The 20732-nt window shown below is 43.9% G+C and overlaps 2 protein-coding genes across 13 annotated transcripts in view; one reads left to right on the forward strand and one right to left on the reverse strand.

The window, feature by feature from the left end:
• Positions 1-20732, reverse strand: part of CASK (calcium/calmodulin dependent serine protein kinase) — a 398598-nt gene continuing 377866 nt past the window's right edge. For 4 of the 12 annotated variants that reach the window (XM_036839503.1, XM_036839508.1, XM_036839507.1 and 1 more), the window contains 5 exons: positions 18776-18856; positions 18589-18669; positions 15810-16012; positions 5374-5457; positions 1-1984 (listed from right to left, as the gene is read on the reverse strand). In XM_036839503.1, coding sequence (XP_036695398.1) covers positions 1808-1984; positions 5374-5457; positions 15810-16012; positions 18589-18669; positions 18776-18856 — 626 coding nt within the window. In that variant the 3' untranslated portion in view covers positions 1-1807. The remainder of the gene's footprint in view (positions 1985-5373; positions 5458-15809; positions 16013-18588; positions 18670-18775; positions 18857-20732) is intronic. The other 8 variants (XM_036839512.1, XM_036839505.1, XM_036839502.1 and 5 more) reach the window with 4 other exon arrangements.
• LOC118888472 (adenosylhomocysteinase-like) lies at positions 11214-12638 on the forward strand. The gene has a single exon (XM_036839513.1). It carries the CDS (start codon positions 11214-11216, stop codon positions 12519-12521), a length of 1308 nt encoding a protein of 435 aa, XP_036695408.1. The 3' UTR covers positions 12522-12638.

Below are 20732 nucleotides of genomic sequence, written 5' to 3' on the forward strand. Positions count from 1 at the left end.
GAAAAATCAGCATTGTTTAATAAGAGTAGGTGGGAGGGGAGGGTGACACCCTGAAAAGAGTATCCAAATGCCTTCTCGGTGTGGTCCTTCACAGAGGAGCTGTTCCGCTCAGAACACATCCTGCACATCCTGCCAGGGCACAAAGCAATGAGGCCATCTAACTGAAAAGAAGCAAACTCGATGGTATTTTTTCAAGGATCTCAGGTTAATAGAACCACTTCACACCCTGACAGACACTCTAATGAAAAACCTTCCACTGACCTCTGGCAAAGAGTCAGAAGACCCACCCCCCCCCCCAGCCTGAATCTCCTGTATTGGAAGAATGTGACCTCGCGGAAGGGTGATGAGATGGTTAATGTCTCTAAAGCAACAAGGACATGATTCTCCTGTGCCAAGGGATATAGCAAGAGGAAGGAGAAAGCACAGGTGCACATTAGTGGCCCTTGGGTGCAGAGTATTTTGTTGTCCTGCTAACTGATAGTCGTCATTCCTGGGCCTTTGATGTTTCAGTGAGCATCTAATGGATTATAAAATCTAAAAGATCATCACCTTGTAAACCTGAACAAATCTATAATGAAATGAAGGACCCAAAGTCATTTAATTATTGAACACATAAAAGGAAGTATATTTTAAAAAAAATTGGTCAAACTGTCCTGTTAGTTATCATTTTAAAGGAATTTACAGGGCTGTTATAGATTATTCTTTTGGAATAATTCAGTTTATAGCAAATGCCTAAACTGGTTTCTTCATTGCACAGTATATTCTCTTAAAATGGGTGCTTTAAAACAATTACATACATATTAAAAATCCTCATTTCTTTGCTTAATTAAAACGTTAATACTCTCAGACAACACAGATCTGAAATGGTGAAACCAGCAATTCCCCCTCCCACCTTACAACAAATTAAATTGAGACAAAATTACAAACACATTTCACTACATGATTGATTATTATTAATAAAAATCAGTTTCTTTTTGTTTGTTTTTTATAAAGTTGCCCGAAATGCAAGGGATGTGCATAGGTTTACAACTTAGTCATAATAGCATTTTATTCTTATTCCCCTGGGTGTGCCCCGTGAACGGAATGTACTTTGCTGTAGATTACAGATTGTTTTGTCCAACACAGACACACCGATAGCATAAACGCTCGCGACTGTCCACATGCATTAAGAGTCAAGACCCAACTTCAAATCTCTAAAAGGTTTACAGGGTGCTTCAAAGAGACAGTATCACATTATCTGGATGTTACATAAAGGACTTAAAAAAAATACTGTTCTAAAAAAAAAAAAAGAGGAAAAAAAAGGCCTTTAAAAATTTATGAGTTTTGTAATCACTAGACTGATTATTTCAAATAAATAAAGGAAAGAAAGATATTCCAATCCATAAAATCAGACTCTAAAAAGAATGTAGTGTTCCAACCCCAGTCAAGGTAACAGAATCATTGTTTATTATTATTAAAATAGATTATAGAAAGCAGCATCTATTTTGTGCAGTTTTTAGGGGCCTTGGAAATAAAAAGCTATGATTTCCAAAAATATAACATTCCAAAGGATTGAATAATACATACATTTAAAGATACATTTTATTAAAGTTTAGGAGAACTGATTAAAAAAGATACTGTCTCTTTAAATTAGTGTGTAATTGTTTTTCTCCTCCTATCTATTCGGACATGACAATAATATAAATGTAGGTCACACTACAACTAGGTAGTCTCTAGGGACCACGACCTGCTGACACAAGGCCGATAACAGAGGCTTTTCCATGTATGAGGTGGCTCCCAGTTATGCGGCAGATATCTGGGGAGAGGCCTAATAGACCCAGGAGACTGGGACCCACTGCGGGGCTGTGCACACGAGCTCCACGGCTTCCTCCAGATGTCTGATTGTCTCATCGATTTCATTGTTGATAATTGTGAGATCGAAGTAGTGTGCATATGTTCTCTGTAAGATGTCAGACTCCTTCTGCAGACGCTGAAGAGATTCATCCTAAATGGTGATGGGATGGAGGTAGGGATGGGTGTGGGAGGAGGGAAGAGCAAAGAGAAAAGTCAGCCGGATTTTTTTTCTCGTGTCACATTTCTGTCCGTCCCAATGTCAGAAACAGTCAAGGCCAGACCTTGATGTGCCACATCTGGGCGTGAGGCCAAGCCCGCTTCGTGACAGAGGAGATGACGGTCCCCGGGATGGCAGGGTCACAGAACTACGGCTTGCAACCATGACTGCTCACCATGCAACAGGGGGCTCCACGCCAAACCGGACGGACCAGAGGAAACAGACACTCTTCAGCAAACACATCACCCCACCCCAGCCAAGCAGTGTCTGCCCTGGGGTCAGTGGGGACTGACTATCAGAGTCGAACCACTCTGCCCTCATTCCTCTGACCCAGGCCCGCCTCATCTCAAGCCACTCTCCCGTTTGGTGGGACGGACGAGGTCAGAGCCCTGCATCCCCTTCCCTTGGTCCTCTGCACTTGCTTGCACCAGGCCCCAGAGCCCAGCTGTGTTTGCGCCAAGAAGCCCCTGCCTCTGGAAAACAAGTTAAGTTGTATTTCTCTCTATTCTACTTAGAGGTTCAATATGTTCCAGGAATTCAGTTACATATAATGGCCCTCACTCAACAGCAGTGGATGCCAGAGGCAAAGCTTTTTGGATGTTACAAATAATGGATGAAATAAGGCCATTTCCCAGATACAACGGCAGCTGGCATCTGATGAATCCCCTCACATTGGTCTGCATTGGAAATGGCCAAATATCACTGTTCATAAGTACTTACATCTCTTATGGAAACAACTCTGAAGGAAAAGCAGCTATTGAACTCTTCGCGGCAGTAAAGGCTTTCCCTCAACTCCTGCAGCGCACTACAAAGAGCCTCAGGATGGCAGTTCTTTCAAGATGGGGATCTCTTAAGGGCCACCAGAAAGTCTGCCTCTGCATCTTCATGGGTCAGATCTTGTTATGCTGAACTTTTAATGGGCAAGTTCAAATTTGAAACCAGGAAACTTTGTAAGTCAAAGTAACCGACTAGATAGCTGAGCTGTTGGGTGGAGTCTGAAATATATATAGATACAATTAAATACCTGTTTATTTGATTAGTATCTCTCTCCCCAACTAGAGCTCAAACTTGCCTTGCTGTGCCCAGCACTTGGCATTGTGCCTTATACATAGTAAGTGCTTAATAAATGTTACCGAAAGAACAAGCACTTGGCTGACTAATACTGGCCATTATACGATTTGATGAGTGTTAAATCTATAGTCAAGAGACAGAGAAAGTCTACTAGGAAATGGGGGCCCATGATGACAGAGACAGATCTCCAGACAAACTAAAAGGTGCGGTGCCTTCAGGGACTTGGGAGCTGTTGGCACCCACTGCTGGCTTAGGAGCCCTCCTCTTCTCTGAGGCCCATCTGTTTGTAAGAGACTCTTCCTGATGAACCTCGGCCTGTGGGTGCAGCCCTCTGGCAAGGGGATTCGAGGTGAAATAATAACACTCGATTCCATCACAGCACCACAGTGGGGATGACAGACACCAGAAAGGTTGGGGACTCAATCTTTTCTATCAGGACACTCTGAAATGAGAGTGTCCTAACCTGCTTTGTCATCTACCGGAATTTCAAAGCAGGACGTGACATGCTTTGGATGTTAGGTGTTAACTACTTCAGTGTAGATAAGACCTCAGTTAATCATCACCTTCTAAGGTCATATCAACACACTTTCTGCTTGCACTTAAAAAGCATAGTATTTTCACTGTGGCTTTACAATAAACACAAAGCAAAAGCCCCATTTTAGGAAACATGCATTCACCCAAAGACAGGAGTGCTTCCTACCAGTACGAGAAGGAGCAATTCCTACCACGTCACTCTCCGGGCTAGGGGATTCTATTGGAATATACAGTCCTGGGTGGGCTTCAAGAACCACTAGCAGAGCTTATAATTTGCTCAGAAAGCTGGGCTGATGAAAACATTCAAGAAAATTTATGGCTGAGAGCATCAAATTTTTAATGCAGTTCTCGTCACACAAAAAAAATAAAGCTCCCTCTTAAGGATCTTATAAGATGAAGCCATGTTTGTCAGTTTCTTCCTCTACAACAGCTTGTCTGCAGGCTTGACTTACACGTGAGCACGGTTTAACTCAGTGAAAACAAAATGCCTTTATTCTAACAGCAAAAGCAAGGATTTGTGGGAACAAAATGTCTACATTCTAAATCTATGAAAGGAGACGAGGCTGTATTTCATCACCTCCTAGCTGGTACTTACAGGCAATTTTCTGCACCATTTTGGCAGCTATGGAAAATTAGTAAAAGGGCAGGAAAATAGGCAAAAACAAAAACAAAGCAAAGATGATAATTCAAGAAAAATACATGGTAACCAAAGGATAAGAGCTAACCACAATGTGGAGTTTCAAACATGTTTGTGTATTAGATAAGATGGAAAAGTAGAATTTACCAAGGACTACATCTTTTGCAAATGAAATGACAAAAAATGACTGAAAAATATGAGTGACATAGAAATCTAGTTCTTTAATCTTCCTTAAATCTAGATATTTAATTTTCCTTAAAGTGAAAATCTCCAAGCCTTGATTTTACTGTCATAAGCTTGGGTGAGTCTAGGCCACTGTTAACTGGACAGTGCCAAGAGCGTCCTGGTGATTTCTAGACCCTGCAGAAGTGATGGCCTTCAGGAAAACTTTGTGTAGAGTTTCCTCTTAAGAATGACCCTACAGCAGATAAGCAGCAATATACTCACCAGACACTCCATAACTACCTTCTTATCTGCCCAGCAATAGAAGGCTGTGTAAGCCAACCTGGTTCTAGATGGTGCTGCCGACCCTCGCGGGCACCATCTCCGTGGCGGCTGCTGACTTGAGTAGGCCTGAGAGGGGACAGAGCTCATTTCCAGGTTTGGTAGTCTCCAAGGGCCTGGGTAGAGATTCTGCACGGGTTCCACTCCGGAGGCTGCCTAGGGGTGTCCGGGCAGCCCAGCCAAGGAGGTGGATGCCTTATAGTTCTCCCCAGGCAAGGCAATTCTTCGCCCAGAGCTCTCAGCGCAGTCGCAGTCGCTATCAGGAGAGGAGGGGCTGGCAGCCCCTCAGGGCGGGAGCAGACCCATGGATAAGGCCCCAGGCGGACTGCACTGGAGACTAAAGCTTGCATTTGCCTAATGATTCTGATCTCAGAAGAACCACACCTCTCTGTGGTGTGTAATTCCTACTCCTGAAAGAGGACCTCAAGCTCTGGAAATCTTACTGGCCAGCATGGAAAACAAAGCAGAGCTTCATTTAGTTGTCTTAATGAGATGGGGCTTTGCTCTGGAATGCACAACACAAATGCATCCTTACTCGGGGGAGTGCTGATTAGAGGAAAAACTGATTAATTCTTACCTCATTCAAACCTGGAGTGATAGTTGGTGCGGCAATAAAAACAACAAAAGGAGCAAACTCTGCAGTTCTCAGGACCTTCAGTGCCTGTGTAAAAAAAAAAAAAAAAAAGAAAACTGAGACTTAAAAGGAGAAATAACTAATGCAAACATTCAAATGAGTTCATAGAAAATTATACAACTGGAAAAGCCCTTGATTCAAATTTTTGGCAAGATATTATTAAATTTACCAACTTTATAAATAACTTATATTACTTCTTTTCATCCAAAGGATGGACAATAGCCATTGGCAAATAAAAGCTGACAAACTGGACGTTTTTCTTATGAATCTCATGAATCAATCCGACTTATTTTTCTTCAGAAAAGTGAACACTGATTATGTTGGTTAATGTTCATTTAAACCTGGTTATTAATTGTAGCCTGAATTTTAATTCCTAGGAAATGCATTTTGGGGTAGACTCGGACCAGCAGGGTGGCTTCAGCACTCATCCAGAGCGCACTACACCACATTTCAAATTTCAGATTGCTCATGAGGAGAGCAAATCACGGCCACTGTGACCACGAGGGCTGTGTTCGCACTGACATAGGCCTTCTGAGTTGTCCTGAGGAAAGCCCTCTCCTCTGTGGGACTCATAGGGAAGGGACACCCTGTCCAGGGATGGAGCCGTATGGCTGTGGGCAATTTGTAGGCCCATGAGAAGACGCCACATTCAAGGGAGAGGGACCTCTGAGGCCCCTTTCGGTTCCATTCCAAGGTATCAGAAACCACTAACTGCAAGCTACTAGTTTGCACAGACATACTGCAAAGCCAGCATCTGATGCTGTGGGAGTTGATTCTGGTAAGGGGTTGCTGCTTCTGCTGCTGCCCTAGGACAGGACACCTCCCAACCCCACAACAAAACCCAACATAGGCACACAGTTCACAAGTCACTGACATGTAATTAATGCGTATGCGTCAGGGGTAAATATCTTGCTGTCCTTTATGTAAGAATTTAACATGTCTATTCTGTTAGCCACATAGTTTGCTTTGTAAATAGCCTTTCAATTGTTTGCTTTGCCCTATTCCTATTCCTCCCTCTTGTGTCTGGTTTGCTGTAGTAGCAATTTGGGTGCCCTGCCTCCAGTTTTGCTGCTTTCCAATCCTACTAAACCCTGCCACTAGAACAATCTTTCGGAAATGCAAATCCCATTCCATCACTCCTCCACTCCAAGCCCTTCAAGAGCTCCTTCTTGGCCTTGGGGAAAAATGTACCCTCCTGAGCATAAATGTCAGATCCCTGCCTCATGAGCTGGCCCATGCTTACCTTTCTGTCCCTTCCCTTCCATGGACTGGCCTTGCTGAACTACTTTCAGTTCCAGAAAGGGCCAGCCTTTCTCTTCCTACTCCCTCCGCCTGGACATTCCATCCCCTCGTCCCCCTCCCCACTTTCCCTATTGCTTGGCTGAGTGTTCTTTCTTCTGGGAAGTCCTTTATGAGCTCTGAGCTGAGTCAGGCGCCCCGCCGGTATGCTCCTGACACACCCACACTTAGGCACCTGTAGTGCCCGCCACCCTGGAAATGCAAGTGCCTGGATGCTGGCGGCTAAGCTTCCTGAGGGCAGGGGCTGCGTCTCGTTCAGTTGTCCTCCTCATGCCCCAGATGGCACCTGGCAGAAATAGTCTTTTGATCAAACAAAAATGTAAAAGCAGTACATATAATTCACAAAGTCTATTTTGCCTTTTGAGGCAGGTTTGACTAGAGGGCACTGTGCTTTCATGGCTGAAGAGAATCTCTTGGCCTCTATGAATATAAAGGCATGTAAGAGGCAAGTTGGTTGGTAAAGGTTTTGACTTTCCTGTTTAGTGCAAGGTTCACTTTTCCTAGGATTATGTTTCTGAATTTTATTCTTTTACTTATTTATTTTTATTGGACTATAATTGCTTTACAATGTTGTGTCAGTTTCTGCCACACAGCGAAGTGAATCAGCTCTGTGTATACACACATCCCCTCCCCCTTCCCACATCCCACCCAACTAGGCCATCAAAGAGCACCGAGCTGAGATCCCTGTGCCATACAGCAGGTTCCCACTAGCTATCTGTTTTACACATGGTAGTGTATTTATGTCAAACCTAGTCGCCCAGTTCATCCCACCCTCACTGCCCCCACCGTGTCCACACGTCTGTTCTCTACGTCTGCCTTTCTATTCCTGCCCTGCAAATAGGTTCATCTGTACCATTTTTCTAGATTCCACATATATGCGTTAATATACGATATTTGTTTTTCTCTTTCTGACTTACTTCACTCTGTATGACAGACTCTAGGTCCCTCCACATCTCTACGAATGACCCAATTTCGTTTCTTTTTATGGCTGAGTAATGCTCCATTGTATATATGTGCCACATCTTCTTTATCCATTCATCTGTTGATGGACACTTAGGTTGCTTCCATGTCCTGGCTATTGTAAATAGAGCTGCAATGAACATTGTGGTACATGACTCTTTTGAATTATGGTTTTCTCTGGGTATATGCCCAGTAGTGGCATTGCTGGGTCATATGGTAGTTCTATTTTTAGTTTTTTAAGGAACCTCCATACTGTTCTCCATAGTGGCTGTATCCATTTACATTCCCACCAACAGTGCAAGAGGGTTCCCTCTTCTCCACACCCTCTCCAGCATTTGTTTGTAGATGTTTTGATGATGGCCATTCTGACCGGTGTGAGGTGATACCTCATTGTAGTTTTGATTTGCATTTCTCTAATGATTAGTGATGTTGAGCATCCTTTCATGTGTTTGTTGGCAATCCGTATGTCTTCTTTGGAGAAATGTCTGTTTAGGTCTTCTGCCCATTTTTGGATTGGGTTGTTTGATTTTTTGATATTGAGCTGCATGAGCTGCTTGTAAATTCTGGAGATGAATCCTTTGTCAGTTGCTTCGTTTGCAAATATTTTCTCCCGTTCTGAGGGTTGTCTTTTCTTTTTTTTTTTTTTTTAAGTTTATTTATTATTTATGGCTGTGTTGGGTCTCCGTTTCTGTGCGAGGGCTTTCTCCAGCTGCGGCAAGTGGGGGCCACTCTTCATCGCGCTGCGCGGGCCTCTCACTATCGCGACTTCTCTTGCTGCGGAGCACAGGCTCCAGACGCGCAGGCTCAGCAATTGTGGCTCACGGGCCTAGTTGCTCCGCGGCATATGGGATCCTCCCAGACCAGGGCTCGAACCCGTGTCCCCTGCATTGGCAGGCAGACTCTCAACCACTGCGCCACCAGGGAAGCCCTGAGGGTTGTCTTTTCTTCTTTAGTTACAGTTTCTCCTTGTGGGGTAACGGAGCCTGGCACATTGTTTTACCTGCCCTCAAACTGCTTTAATTGTGAAAGTCACAGGCTCAGATTCCCCATGGGAGAAATCTCTTCAAGCTTCTATATGTTCATTTTTGAAAGAGGTAATTGGCATTTCCTTGCAAATCCTTTTGTGACTGAAGATTTTAGCAAGGAACAACCATCATGAAAAAGTCTGTATATAGCTCAATCGAGCTTAACAGTGATCTTCACTTAGAACTGTCCTTTTTGTGAATATTATTTTGGGCCTTTTTCTATCCTTCCTGTGCTCATAAATCAGGTGACTCCAGGGTCAGTTGAGACATAAGGTTTCCTCATCATCCCACATCCACCCAGAGCCACCTTCTGGGCAACTCAGATGGGGAAAAAAAAATCCTAAGGCACAGTCCCTACCCTTGCTTCCATCCCTGAAGCTACTCTGAGTGCCAGATGGAAGTCCACACAGCCACAACCCACGGATGAAGTCGAGAATGCCACCCCAGGCGTGAAATGGCCTTTTCTCCACTCAATGACTGCAGCCTGATAGCCACCCAATTGTCTTGAGTATTTTCAGTTCTAGCCTGCTATTCTATTCTGCACCAGAAAACACACGACTCGGCAACTGTTAGCTCCCTGCGGATTACCCTCCTCTGCACGGCATTCACGCCCTTAGCTTTTATCCACGAAGACATGAAGGTCATTCTGCACCTACTGCATGAGACTGTCCGGGAAGACTGTACTCACCACACCACCAAATGCCTCTTATGTCTAACAATCAGGTTATATTCCTTTAGTAATTAACTCCAAGGAAAGAACTGACATACTTCTATTAGATGAGAATTATGTGATCCGTGACATTCTCCTTTTTGTCCTGGTTGCCAGGAAGTTCAGAGCCAAATTTCATGTTTATCACAGTAACTACAGTAGTCTCTGTGGTTAGTACTGAATATATTTGCTTCCTCCTCCTTTTCACGGCTTTGAGTTTCTCTCCTATATTATTGTACTTTCAAAGATTATAAGATGCCTAGAATCCTGACTGAGATTTTCTTGCCTAGTCTCCCTCTTATCTTCACCAGAGTCACCACACATGTCCTCATTTTTTCTCGAAGGCCTCTGTCCCCATACTCTGCTCTACTTATGGGTCTCAAGTGGGGGCCAGTTTTTTGTGTGTGTGTGTGTGCAGACTCAGCTTGCCTGAAGTTCAGGAACAGGAAATGGAATTGCTTCACAAGGATTCCCCTCCCTCAGGCCACTAATAGGTGGCTTTAAGATGATCTCTAAAACCTCTTCCTTTTTGACTTTTAAGATGAGACACAAATTTGTTAATATTTACAGGCAAATATCTCTTTCTGAATCCCAGAGAGGGGAGAGAGAGTCTAGAAAGATCACTGAAAATACACTGGGTTCAAACAGCCAAAGAAGCGTTAATTTAGCGTTTAAAGTTCTCTTTTGGAGATAAATTGATTTAATGGCTCATCTATGGCCAATAATTGTCAGGTTACTACCCTCAAGGAATAAAAACTCATTTGACCAAGTATCTAAGAAGCAGACATCTTTAAGACTTATCTGTTTTTTTGCAAAATTAAAAAGGGCAAGCATCTGAGTCATTTTGCACAAAGATCTAAGGGTTTAAGGAAGAACACAGTGACCCCAGAAACAATCTTAAGAGGGCCAACTGAATTCACAAAACAGCCTCTAGTTCAAAACATGGCTGTTGTTTCCAAGCACAGATTCCTAACAAGACTGTACCTACCCCTTGATGACAACCTTTCCCTGGGGGCAGAAGCAAAGCCACAAATATTCTGCTACTGTCAACTCTTTAATGCTGCAAATGGACAAATCAGAATAAAATTAAAATCTAAAATTGTTTTGATTACACACTGGAGCTATTATAGTTCCAGCTTTAGGGACATAGATTATTTTCTGAGCCATGGCTTTATGAGAAGTCAGCTCTATAGCTTTCCTCAGGTTTGACCGCCTTACAGATTTTTCTAAATGTTAAAGATTTAAATTGTACTACCACATACATACAAGGCGCACCAGCTTAAGGATTAAACAGGGTTAACTCTTCTAGGATGGTACAGTGAAAGGAGTCTAAGATTTACTGTAAAAACAAAACAAAACAAAAAAAAACCCCAAATCCAAACCGAGACTGTTCAAGTGAAAATTACATTAAGGCTTGGTTTCTTCATCCTCAAAAGTAGATACTGATGTCTCTATCTTGGTGTTACAAGGATTAGGTAAGGAGTACTAATGCTTGGCAAAATATAGAGGAACACAATCTATTCTCATTATTTTAAAAGAAGCCAGGTTACTCATTTTCTTCTGGTTTAAAGTCTTTCGGATAGTCCCTTAGGTTTAAAGTTGAACCACAACATCTTATATAGTATCATTAGACATGTGTTTGGTTTGGCCTCAACTATCTAAAATTAATTAAGATGGCACAAACTAAATGAGCTGGCCCTGCCCGGCGCCGCCCGCCCCGCGCCTATCCCCAGCCTGAGGCTCGGCCCCCTTTGCCCATGTCCATCACTCTGTGCGGAAACGCCGCCAGCATGTCAGACAAGCTGCCTTACAAAGTGGCTGACATCAGCCTGGCCGCCTGGGGACGCAAGGCCCTGGATCTCGCAGAGAATGAGATGCCGGGCCTGATGCACATGTGGGAGATGTACTCAGCCTCCAAACCACTGAAGGGCGACCTCACTGCCGGCTGCCTGCACATGACCGTGGAGACAGCTGTCCTCATTAAGACCCTCGTTGCCCTCGGTGCTGAGGTGCGGTGGTCCAGCTGCAATATCTTCTCCACCCAGGACCATGCAGCAGCTGCCATTGCCAAGGCTGGCGTTCCAGTGTACGCCTGGAAGGGTGAAATGGACGAGGAGTATCTGTGGTGCACTGAGAAGACGCTGTACTTCAAGGACGGGCCCCTCAACATGATTCTGGACGATGGTGGTGACCTCACCGACCTCATCCACACCAAGTACCCACAGCTCCTGTCAGGCATCCGAGGCATCTCCAAAGAGATCACGACGGGGGTCCACAATCTGTACAAGATGATGGTCAAGGGGATCCTGAAGGTGCCTGCCATCAATGTCAACGACTCTGTCACCAAGAGCAAGTTGGCTGCAAGTTGGCTCCTCTACGGCTGCCGGGAGTCCCTCATAGATGGCATCAAGCAGGCCACAGATGTGATGATTGCAGGCAAGGTGGCGGTGGTAGCGGGCTATGGCGACGTGGGCAAGGGTTGTGCCCAGGCCCTGAGGGGCTTCGGGGCCCATGTCATCATCACGGAGATTGACCCCATCAACGCGCTTCAGGCTGCCATGGAGGGCTATGAGGTGACCATCATGGATGAGGCCTGTCAGGAGGGCAACATCTTTGTCACCACCACGGGCTGTGTCAACATCCTCCTCGGCCGGCACTTTGAACAGATGAAAGATGACGCCATTGTGTGGAACATCGGACACTTTGACGTGGAGACTGATGTCAAGTGGCCGAATGAGAACGCTGTGGAGAAGGTGAACATCAAGCCCCAGGTGGACCGCTACTTGTTGAAGAACGGGCGCCGCATCATCCTTCTGGCCAAGGGCCGGCTGGTCAACCTGGGCTGTGCCATGGGCCACCCCAGCTTCGTGATGAGCAACTCCTTCACCAACCAGGTGCTGGCGCAGATTGAGCTGTGGACCCACCCAGACAAGTACCCTGTTGGGGTCCACTTCCTGCCCAAGAAGTTGGATGAAGCAGTGGCTGAAGCCCACCTGGGCAAGCTGAATGTGAAGCTGACCAAGCTGACTGAGAAGCAGGCCCAGTACCTGGGCGTGTCCCGTGACGGCCCCTTCAAACCTGATCACTACCTCTACTGAGAACCAGGCCTGCCCTTTGCCTTCCAGCTGCTGTCCTTGCCTGGGTCCCACCTCTCCTCCCCAAGAGCAAATGGCACCACCTTTGAGACTGGTTTGATAATGGTCCCCATCAACTCCCTGGGGCTAGTCACTCAGTCTTTGGTCTCTGCTGCATCCCTCATACTGTTGCAAGTGTGGCAGGGGGAATTGAGAAGTCCCTCCTCAGGCCCTGGTCACGATGGAGGTACACAGGAGTTACCCACAGGGAGCCATGAGATCAGGGGTTCTGGAACTGCTCACTCAGTCAGTCCTTCCTTAGGCTGGAAGTTGGCGGTGGTGATCACAAAGCCCATGCACTTTACCATCCAGGCCCTCACTTGGCCCATGGACTTTATGCCCATGTTCTTGGTTTACAGGTTCATTGGTTCCTCAGTCCATGACAGATGAGAAGGAGCTATGTCAAAGGGTGTAGAGGAACTGTTGGCGTTTGAATGCTCCTGAGAGCCCAGCTTAGTGCCTGGCATTCTCTTAAACCTCAGAACAATGAGGTTGGTACTTTTAGTCCCTATTTTACAGGGGTTGGAATATATTGTTAAGGGATAGCCAAGAAAGGACAAGAGAAGTGATAGCCAGAGGTTGAGAGAGGCCAAAGAAACGTAAAAGCACATTGTAACTTGATGGTTCCCATCACAACTCTGGGTCAAAAAGAGATTAATTTGGTTTATAATGTTAAAAGAGAGCAAGAAGGTGGGTTAATAAAAATTTTGGTGCCTAAAAAAAAAAATGAGCTGAACCCCAGTGTTAGGTGGGGCTTTCTGTGGTCCACACAGAGTGGGAGTGGTGTCAGCAGTTAGAGGGTTTTTAAAAATGCCACATGGCACTTCTGTTATAGACAGTTTTTGATGAACACTGAGGAAGGAATTTCACCCTTACCAGCTTGCCTTATTTGTATTCTTAGCTCATGCCACAATGCTTAGAATATAGCAAGTACTTAATACATGCTGGTTGAGTCGAACTGTCCATGAGGTACAGTACAGCAGGTAATCAAATGGGCCGGGGTGGGAAAAGGGCATGGAGACAAGGTCCTAAGGAGAGAGCCTCCCTGAAGCAACGAGGATCTGCCTGACAGCGAGTCGGTCATGGCCACAGGCATCCTGAAGGCAGGGCACGGGCCTTGTCCAGCCTGGGGAGAGAGTGGGCTGAAGGCAGAGAAGCCCAAGGGGGAAGCCCAGGCGGTGCAGAGTCTGTGGGCACCTGCAGCTGGACCGCTGGACGCAGTGGTCGGTGTGAGAGCAGGACTAGGCCTGGGAGCACTGGGCAGGAGAGCCTGGGACCAGAGTGGTCAAGCAGACCAACCAGAGGAGCAGGATCTGGGTGATACCGGACCCCAGGGCCACGGGCCCTAAGAGGCTCAGGCAGAGAACAGGATCCCTATCTCTCCCAAGAGATCATGGTTCTGAGGAGGGGACAAAGGAAGCAGGAGAGAAGAATGCAGTGAGCCCCTCCAGCAGACAGGGAGCAGGGAAAATGCCCAGGCCGGGCCGAGGGGTGTTCTGGTGCCCAGTGCCACACGTGAAAGTGACTGCTGTGGGCAGCCTGATAAGGCCGAGAGAAGTATCTCCCGCTCAGCAGTGCAGAGCAATGCATGGCTGGGATGGGCTGGGCTGGGCTGGGCAAGGGCATGGGGAGAGCTGGATGCCAGGGGTGGGGCAGCAGCAGCAATAGCGGCAGTGGTGGCGGCGGCAGCAGGTGAGGCAGAAAGCCCTGGAAAGTGGACTGAGGTAATGCAGAGGTGGTCTGAGGAGCCCTGCAGCCAGCATACTGCTAGAGACATTACTACCAGCAGAAAACGACGTTCAGGTGAAGACCAGTGTGGAACCCAAGGAGAGGATGTCGAAGACCAGGACCAGGATTGAGACTTTTCCTCTAGCCACCCCTGGCCAGAAGATTTTTCCAATCCCTAGTAAGGAGGGATTAGTAGTTAAACAAAAATCAATCTGCATTACACATCATATATTTAGTTCTATAAAGATCCAAGTTCATTGTTAAGTAAACTGTATAGTGTTCACCCTAATGTTGCTTTCCTCCCCAGCCCCTTAACCAGATTCCAAGTTCAAGAACCCCATCAGGTGCTGTGACATGGAAATGGGTGAAGCCACTGGCCCTGATGTTAGGCTCTTGGAGCCAAGTAACTGAGCCATCAGGCCCCAAGTCACACAGACCCTGGCTAAGCCGGTTCCATCCTCCCTTTGGGGATGGCTAGGGGACCAAGTTTCATACAGTGGCCCTTGAACAGGGATCTTCCCTGCCTGGGGTAGCCACGTAAGCCCCCTGATGAAACGGAGCCTGCTTGAGGGGAGCTGGTCTACCATTTCAACAGGTGTTGTACTGATTCTATTTGTAAGTGATAAGGGATTTTTGGTACAGGTTGGTCTTAGAAACGGCAGGCCTGGGAGTCACATGGGCATCCACAAGCCTCTCCGGTAACCTGCCCTGATGTCTACAACTCCCAAATCCTTCCTACTGGGCTTTGAGTCCCACTTCTTCTTAGTTTGTCCTCAGAGATGAAAAATAGCTTGTTAGCATTTTTGATGTAAGGCCTTTGGCTTTCTCCTTTTCAAGTTTAAAAATTTCTATTGCTTCTAGTGTAGGACGTATCTGCAGATCATCTAATCGTCTCTGCGTCTAGCTCTGAGTCCTCTCCAAGTTCTCCATATGCCTCCTAGTTTTAGCTCAGGGTCAGGCATCGTCCCTCAGTAAAGAGATGGCAGAGGCTAAGAACCACCATGGGTCTCTACCCCTGCTCTGCCTGACATCCCCTGGGGCTCGCTCATGCTTGCATTCATAAAGCTGGTGCTGTATTTCGGACCCAGGCCCCAGGATCAGAATTTCTTGCTGGCGATTAACATAAGATGCTGGCAGAGACTCTGATGGTCTAGTGTGAGCTGTACCAAGAGAGGAAAGGTGGCTGCTGTGTTAAAGTGCCAGAGTCTCATCCTGAGTCAGATTACTGTAGGATTTCTGGCGGGCACAGACCCGATTGGGCACTTTATTGAGCTTCTGAGTATAACGAATCTCTTAAGAGAACAGTCTCTACTTCTTAAATACACTGTGTGTGCCCTGAGTGCAACGATTAGTCAGCTTGCATTCTAGACGGTTAACTCATGGTGCCTTCATTGCCGATACTTTCCCGTAGCTTACTATTAAATTATTATGTGACCTGTGATGTTCTGATGCCATTTTTTATTTCAGAACCTGAGCTTAGCATGCAGGCAGGACGACAGGGTGCCAGGGTTGGCTAGGCATTACCTGAGGCTCCACGTCCAGTATTGCGATCAGCCCTTGCTCATGGATCTTCCGGATGGTCTCCAGTTTCGTCCCGTACATTGCATCCTCGTGGCTGCCATACTCCAGGTACTCGTTATTAGAGATGTCTTGCATCATTTGGTCATGAGATACAAAGTAATAATTCTTTCCATTTTCTTCATCTTTCTTTGGAGGTCTGGTGGTGTCTGCAAAGTTACATGTCAAGAGAGGTTTAAAAGGCTGAGCTTATGAGCTGATGCTCCCAATGGACCTATCCAAACTCAATCTCCTCTAAAAAGCTATGGATTCTGTAGTATGTCTCATGCCCTGTTCCCACCCCCAGTAGCTTTGTAGAACTAAATTCTAGAAGTCATATTTGTTTATGTGACATCGGACCACAGTAGTTGGTTAGTTGTTTGGTTTGGTGAATCTTTCTGTGTTTAGATGAGATCTATTTCATCCCTTCATGGGTCACCACAGGGGAAAGACACTAAATGACCCAGGATTAACATAACTCACTCTATGCCTTAATGCAGTTAGGTCTTAAGAGAAGGAAACAAGAAGAATTAAAAAAAATGGAAAACCACATATGGCTATTTAAATTTAAGTAAATTAAAATTAAATAAATTAAAAAATTCAGTTCCTCAGTCTCACTAGCCACATTTCAGGGGTTCAATACCCACATGTGGCTAATGGCTACTGTACTGGACAGTGCAGATATCTAATGCTGTCATTATGAGAGAACGTTCTATTGAACAGTGCTGGTATACAGCACCATGCAAAAGGAGAATGTCAGGATACAGCAAAAGGGATACCATATTGAAAACATAATGACCGTAGCCAGATATGGCCATAATAGTTAGGAAAGACCTAAAGCAGGAATTGGCAAACTAGGGCCTGTAGGCCAAATACGGCCCACTGTCTGTTCTTGTAAATAAAGTTTGATTGGAAAAGAGCCATGCTCATTTGTTTACATATCGTCTGTGGCTGCTTTCACAATGGCAGAGTTGAGCAGTTGTGTCAGAGACCATATGGCCTTCAAAGCCTCAAATATTTGCTGTTTAGTCCTTTACAGAAAAGGTTTGCTGACCCCTGACCTAAGCGAGTGTATACTAAAATATCTGCCAGTAAGTCCTAGTTCTGTGGGATACTAATAGGACCAGGATTCTGCAAAACACACTTTAGGAAATGTTTTTCTAGACAAGCCAGAACAGCAGTTTTAGTTTTCTTTCTCCCTTTGCTTCTTTCCTTTTTTGAGCAAGAACAAATTCATGCTATTCTTTGTTGTACATGAGTCCAAACCCTGGGGGAATTTCCCCTCTCCTGCCCCAACTAGACTGTAGAACTGCCAAGTGCTCATGGACATCAAAATGTGGATGTTTTAAAGAAGAACCCTTTCTCCAGGCACATGAAAAGCTGAAGAAACAGCATACTGTGTTGATGCTGTCCTATCTTCAGTCATTTCGGTAGGTAAACATATGCTATGTATACACCCAGGGTCAAATATTACAGCGAGTAGACATGATTGGGGTCAGCAATGACACACTTTAAAACCAAGCTAGTTAATTGGCCGTTTAGTAACATGGAAGTTCAATTGCTTATGTGATCAAGAAGCTTGCTGTACTCATGATCTAGACATAAGGAGAATTAAAAGAACATTTTAAAGCGTTTTACTAGAAAACTCCAGTGGTACCAACTGAAAGAATATTTGATGAATTTCTTTTTTTGAGTAAATCAGACAGGGTTCTGGGATGAGACTGGTCTTATGAACCCTCACAGCTCTCTGGGATGTAGAGAAAACAGTAAATGGTGCTGACATGGCATTGGAAGGCCCTACAGGATGGAGCCAATCTTCCCATTTTTTCCTATTGCTCTTTTTTCCGACCAGGGATTGAACCCGGGCCCTCGGCAGTTGAAAGCGCAGAGTCCTAACCACTGGACCGCCAGGGAATTCACTCTCCTGTTGCTCTTAAAAATCATTCTCCTTTAGCTCTTCCCACCCCGAACAAAGCTCTAACTGCTAAAAAGCTTTTGGGATTCAAATTTTAAACTTTGGAATAATAATAATAATAATAAAAAATAAAATAAAATGATGGTAGCAAGATGGCTATTATTTATCCAGTATCTGCTAAGTGTTCATATGATCTCAAATCCTCTTTATTTTCCTGGAATTACTTCATTTTGTACTTGAGGAAACAAAGAGGACAAGAGGTTAAGGAATAGAAAATAAGGGGAATAAAAATATTACAGATTTAAACTTCTTTACAGTAAACAATGGATAGCACATTGGGTTTTAAAAGTGATAAAAGTCAACAATTTAGGTACAGATTAAGGAAAATATTGTTATATCAAAGAAAATTATACTATCATTAAAACCTATTTTTCTGAAGAATAATTCATCTGGGTAACATTGATGGCATATTGTTGGAAAAATTAGATTACAAATAGACTGAACGAGCCCAGTCTTGTTAAACAACAATGATAACAACACACACACACACACACACACACACACACACACACACACACACACACACACACACACACACACACACACACACACATGTTTGCACCAAGAGAAGCCTGGAAGGGTATACAATAAAATATTGAGAGTGGGGTTGGGATTAACTGTTAACTCATTTTCTTCTTTGTTCTTTTCTGGACTTTCCAAATTTCCTATAATGAACAGTTATTACTTATGTAATCAGAAAAAATATGTAAATTACAAGATTAGAAAAGTACAAGGAAAAATACACTTAAAGGAGAGTGAAACATTGCTTACGTGGAATAGGGTACGCAAACCGGTCTGGGTGCTTTGTGATTAGGGTGTTTTTTATGTGTCTTCTCCCGACACCATGCGCACCTATGGCATTTTTTAAAAAGGAAGTTAAAAATTGATAATTGTTAATAATATTCATAAAATGTCTTGAAGATGAAAATAAGAAAGCCACTTATGCAGTTAAACTTACCTAATAAGACTAGTGTTTTCCTTTTGAATGCTGTCAGTTTTACTACTTCTTCATATGTAACAAGATCTAATTGATCAAACACTAAAATGCAAAGATTTAGAAAGAATATAAATTTACAGAAGGAATATTTCATGTATGTAAATTATAATTTTACTGGCAAAACCAAAATTATAGTAAAGCCATGTCTTAAAAAATATGAATCCAACTTATGATATATAGCTTACATGTAATTTAAGTCATATAACCTTTTGGGAGAAAATTTCATTTTTAAGCCCATGAAAATGCACTTTAGAACCAGGGTCATCCAAAGATATGTTGAGCACATGCATAAAAGTCCAGTTGTAAAAGATACTGCATATCTTTTCATGCAGTATCCAACAAATCATATGAATTCATTCAAAACAACATGCTGTTCATATTTTTGCAATTCTAAGAAATCAGCAATACTAAAAAGAAAAAGTCTGCAGACAGTGACCAACATGAATGCAACTAAAGTTAACCAAGAAAGAGGCCAGCTAGATTATTTCTAGGGGTGGATGAGAGATGCATGGACAGCTGGTCTTCAACTTGATGGTTCTTTCTTTCAACAGAGTTGCTGAAGGTAGCATGCTAGATTTCCTTCAAAGTCAAGTTTTGCAACTATGATTTCACACGCTTTGGAAATGAGCATCTCACAAGTTTTATTGTAACCCAGCTATCCATTCAGTGGCAAGTCTTGGGTATGTAAGTAGGGGAACATGCTTCCCTGGGCCCCAAACTTTGTCAGCCTGTGTGTGGTAAGTAAGTTAGGACGGACAGAATGGGAAGAAGCATGAAGCAGAGTCTGAGCTTGGAAACTTTTGCAAAAGGGGAGTTCTCTGATCATTACAGACTGAGAAGAAACGCTTTAAAAAATATTTTTTGGAAACCTGCCTCTTCACAAAACTATTGCAAAAACTTTCCCAAGAGGATGACCGTTCCTGTTGAAGTTTAAGGTAGTCCAATTCTCACAACACATTTGAAAATTCTCACAAGAAGGCTAAAATCACATGTCTATGTTTCCCATAATATTTTTCTGTGTGGTACTACCCATATGTTGTCAGGCACACACTGAAATTTCTTTTTTTTAAAGAATATTGAATAAGCTCTGGATTTTAGAGGGGTTGAAATAAATTCCATGAAATTGATTCCATGGTGTAATAGAGGAATCTAAGATGCTTCAGTCAATCATTAAGAGAAGCTTCTATTCCCTGAAACAATATGGCCAAATGCTTTTGAATATCAGCTCAGTCCTTAACATTTGTGTTCTTCCCAGTAGCAAAGAACCTTAAAATGCAAAATAGGATACTCTGGAATGCAACAGATCAGAAATAAACAAACGAACAAAAGTATCATTCCCAAAATACTAAAAAAAAAAGAAATACAATATGTTAAAATAAGGGTTAGTGCATGTTAATGGGTATTTGTGCATTTTTTTTGGATAACTTGATTGCTTAAAGGTTGACTAAAAGACTTAAAAGCATATTCTCTAGCAACAGCTAAAAACCACAAAATGCTTTCTGTGTTTAGAATGGCAGATTCACAAAATCAAAATGAACATGAGGTTGTCTGCGTGGCGGAGCTAGCTAGTCATGCTGCAGTGGTAATGGAGCGACGAAGAGTTGCAAAAATAAAAGCAGGAGAGCTTACAGCATTGCTTTTTATACCTATTGCCCTCTGAGTGATATTTTCATCAAGAAAAGTATGCTTATGAAAGAGGTCCATCAACAAGCTGATATATTTTATTATATAGAAATAATCAAGCATCTCACAAAAGAGCAAGATGATGACACAAGTTTTCTGAATGGTATACACATCTCTTTCCCTCTACAGAGCCCTGACTCCAATCCTACTGAATTAAGTCATTTTTTTCAAACACATAAGAATGAGTTAGATATCAACAATCAACATGACAAATGAACAGATATGTTACACATCA

The sequence above is a fragment of the Balaenoptera musculus genome, chromosome X (genome assembly GCF_009873245.2).
Source record: "Balaenoptera musculus isolate JJ_BM4_2016_0621 chromosome X, mBalMus1.pri.v3, whole genome shotgun sequence".
Lineage (NCBI taxonomy): Eukaryota > Metazoa > Chordata > Mammalia > Artiodactyla > Balaenopteridae > Balaenoptera > Balaenoptera musculus.

Bases quoted from the DNA above. Each gene is read 5' to 3' on its own strand.
- LOC118888472 (XM_036839513.1), top strand. From the start codon at position 11,214: ATGTCAGACAAGCTGCCTTACAAAGTGGCTGACATCAGCCTGGCCGCC.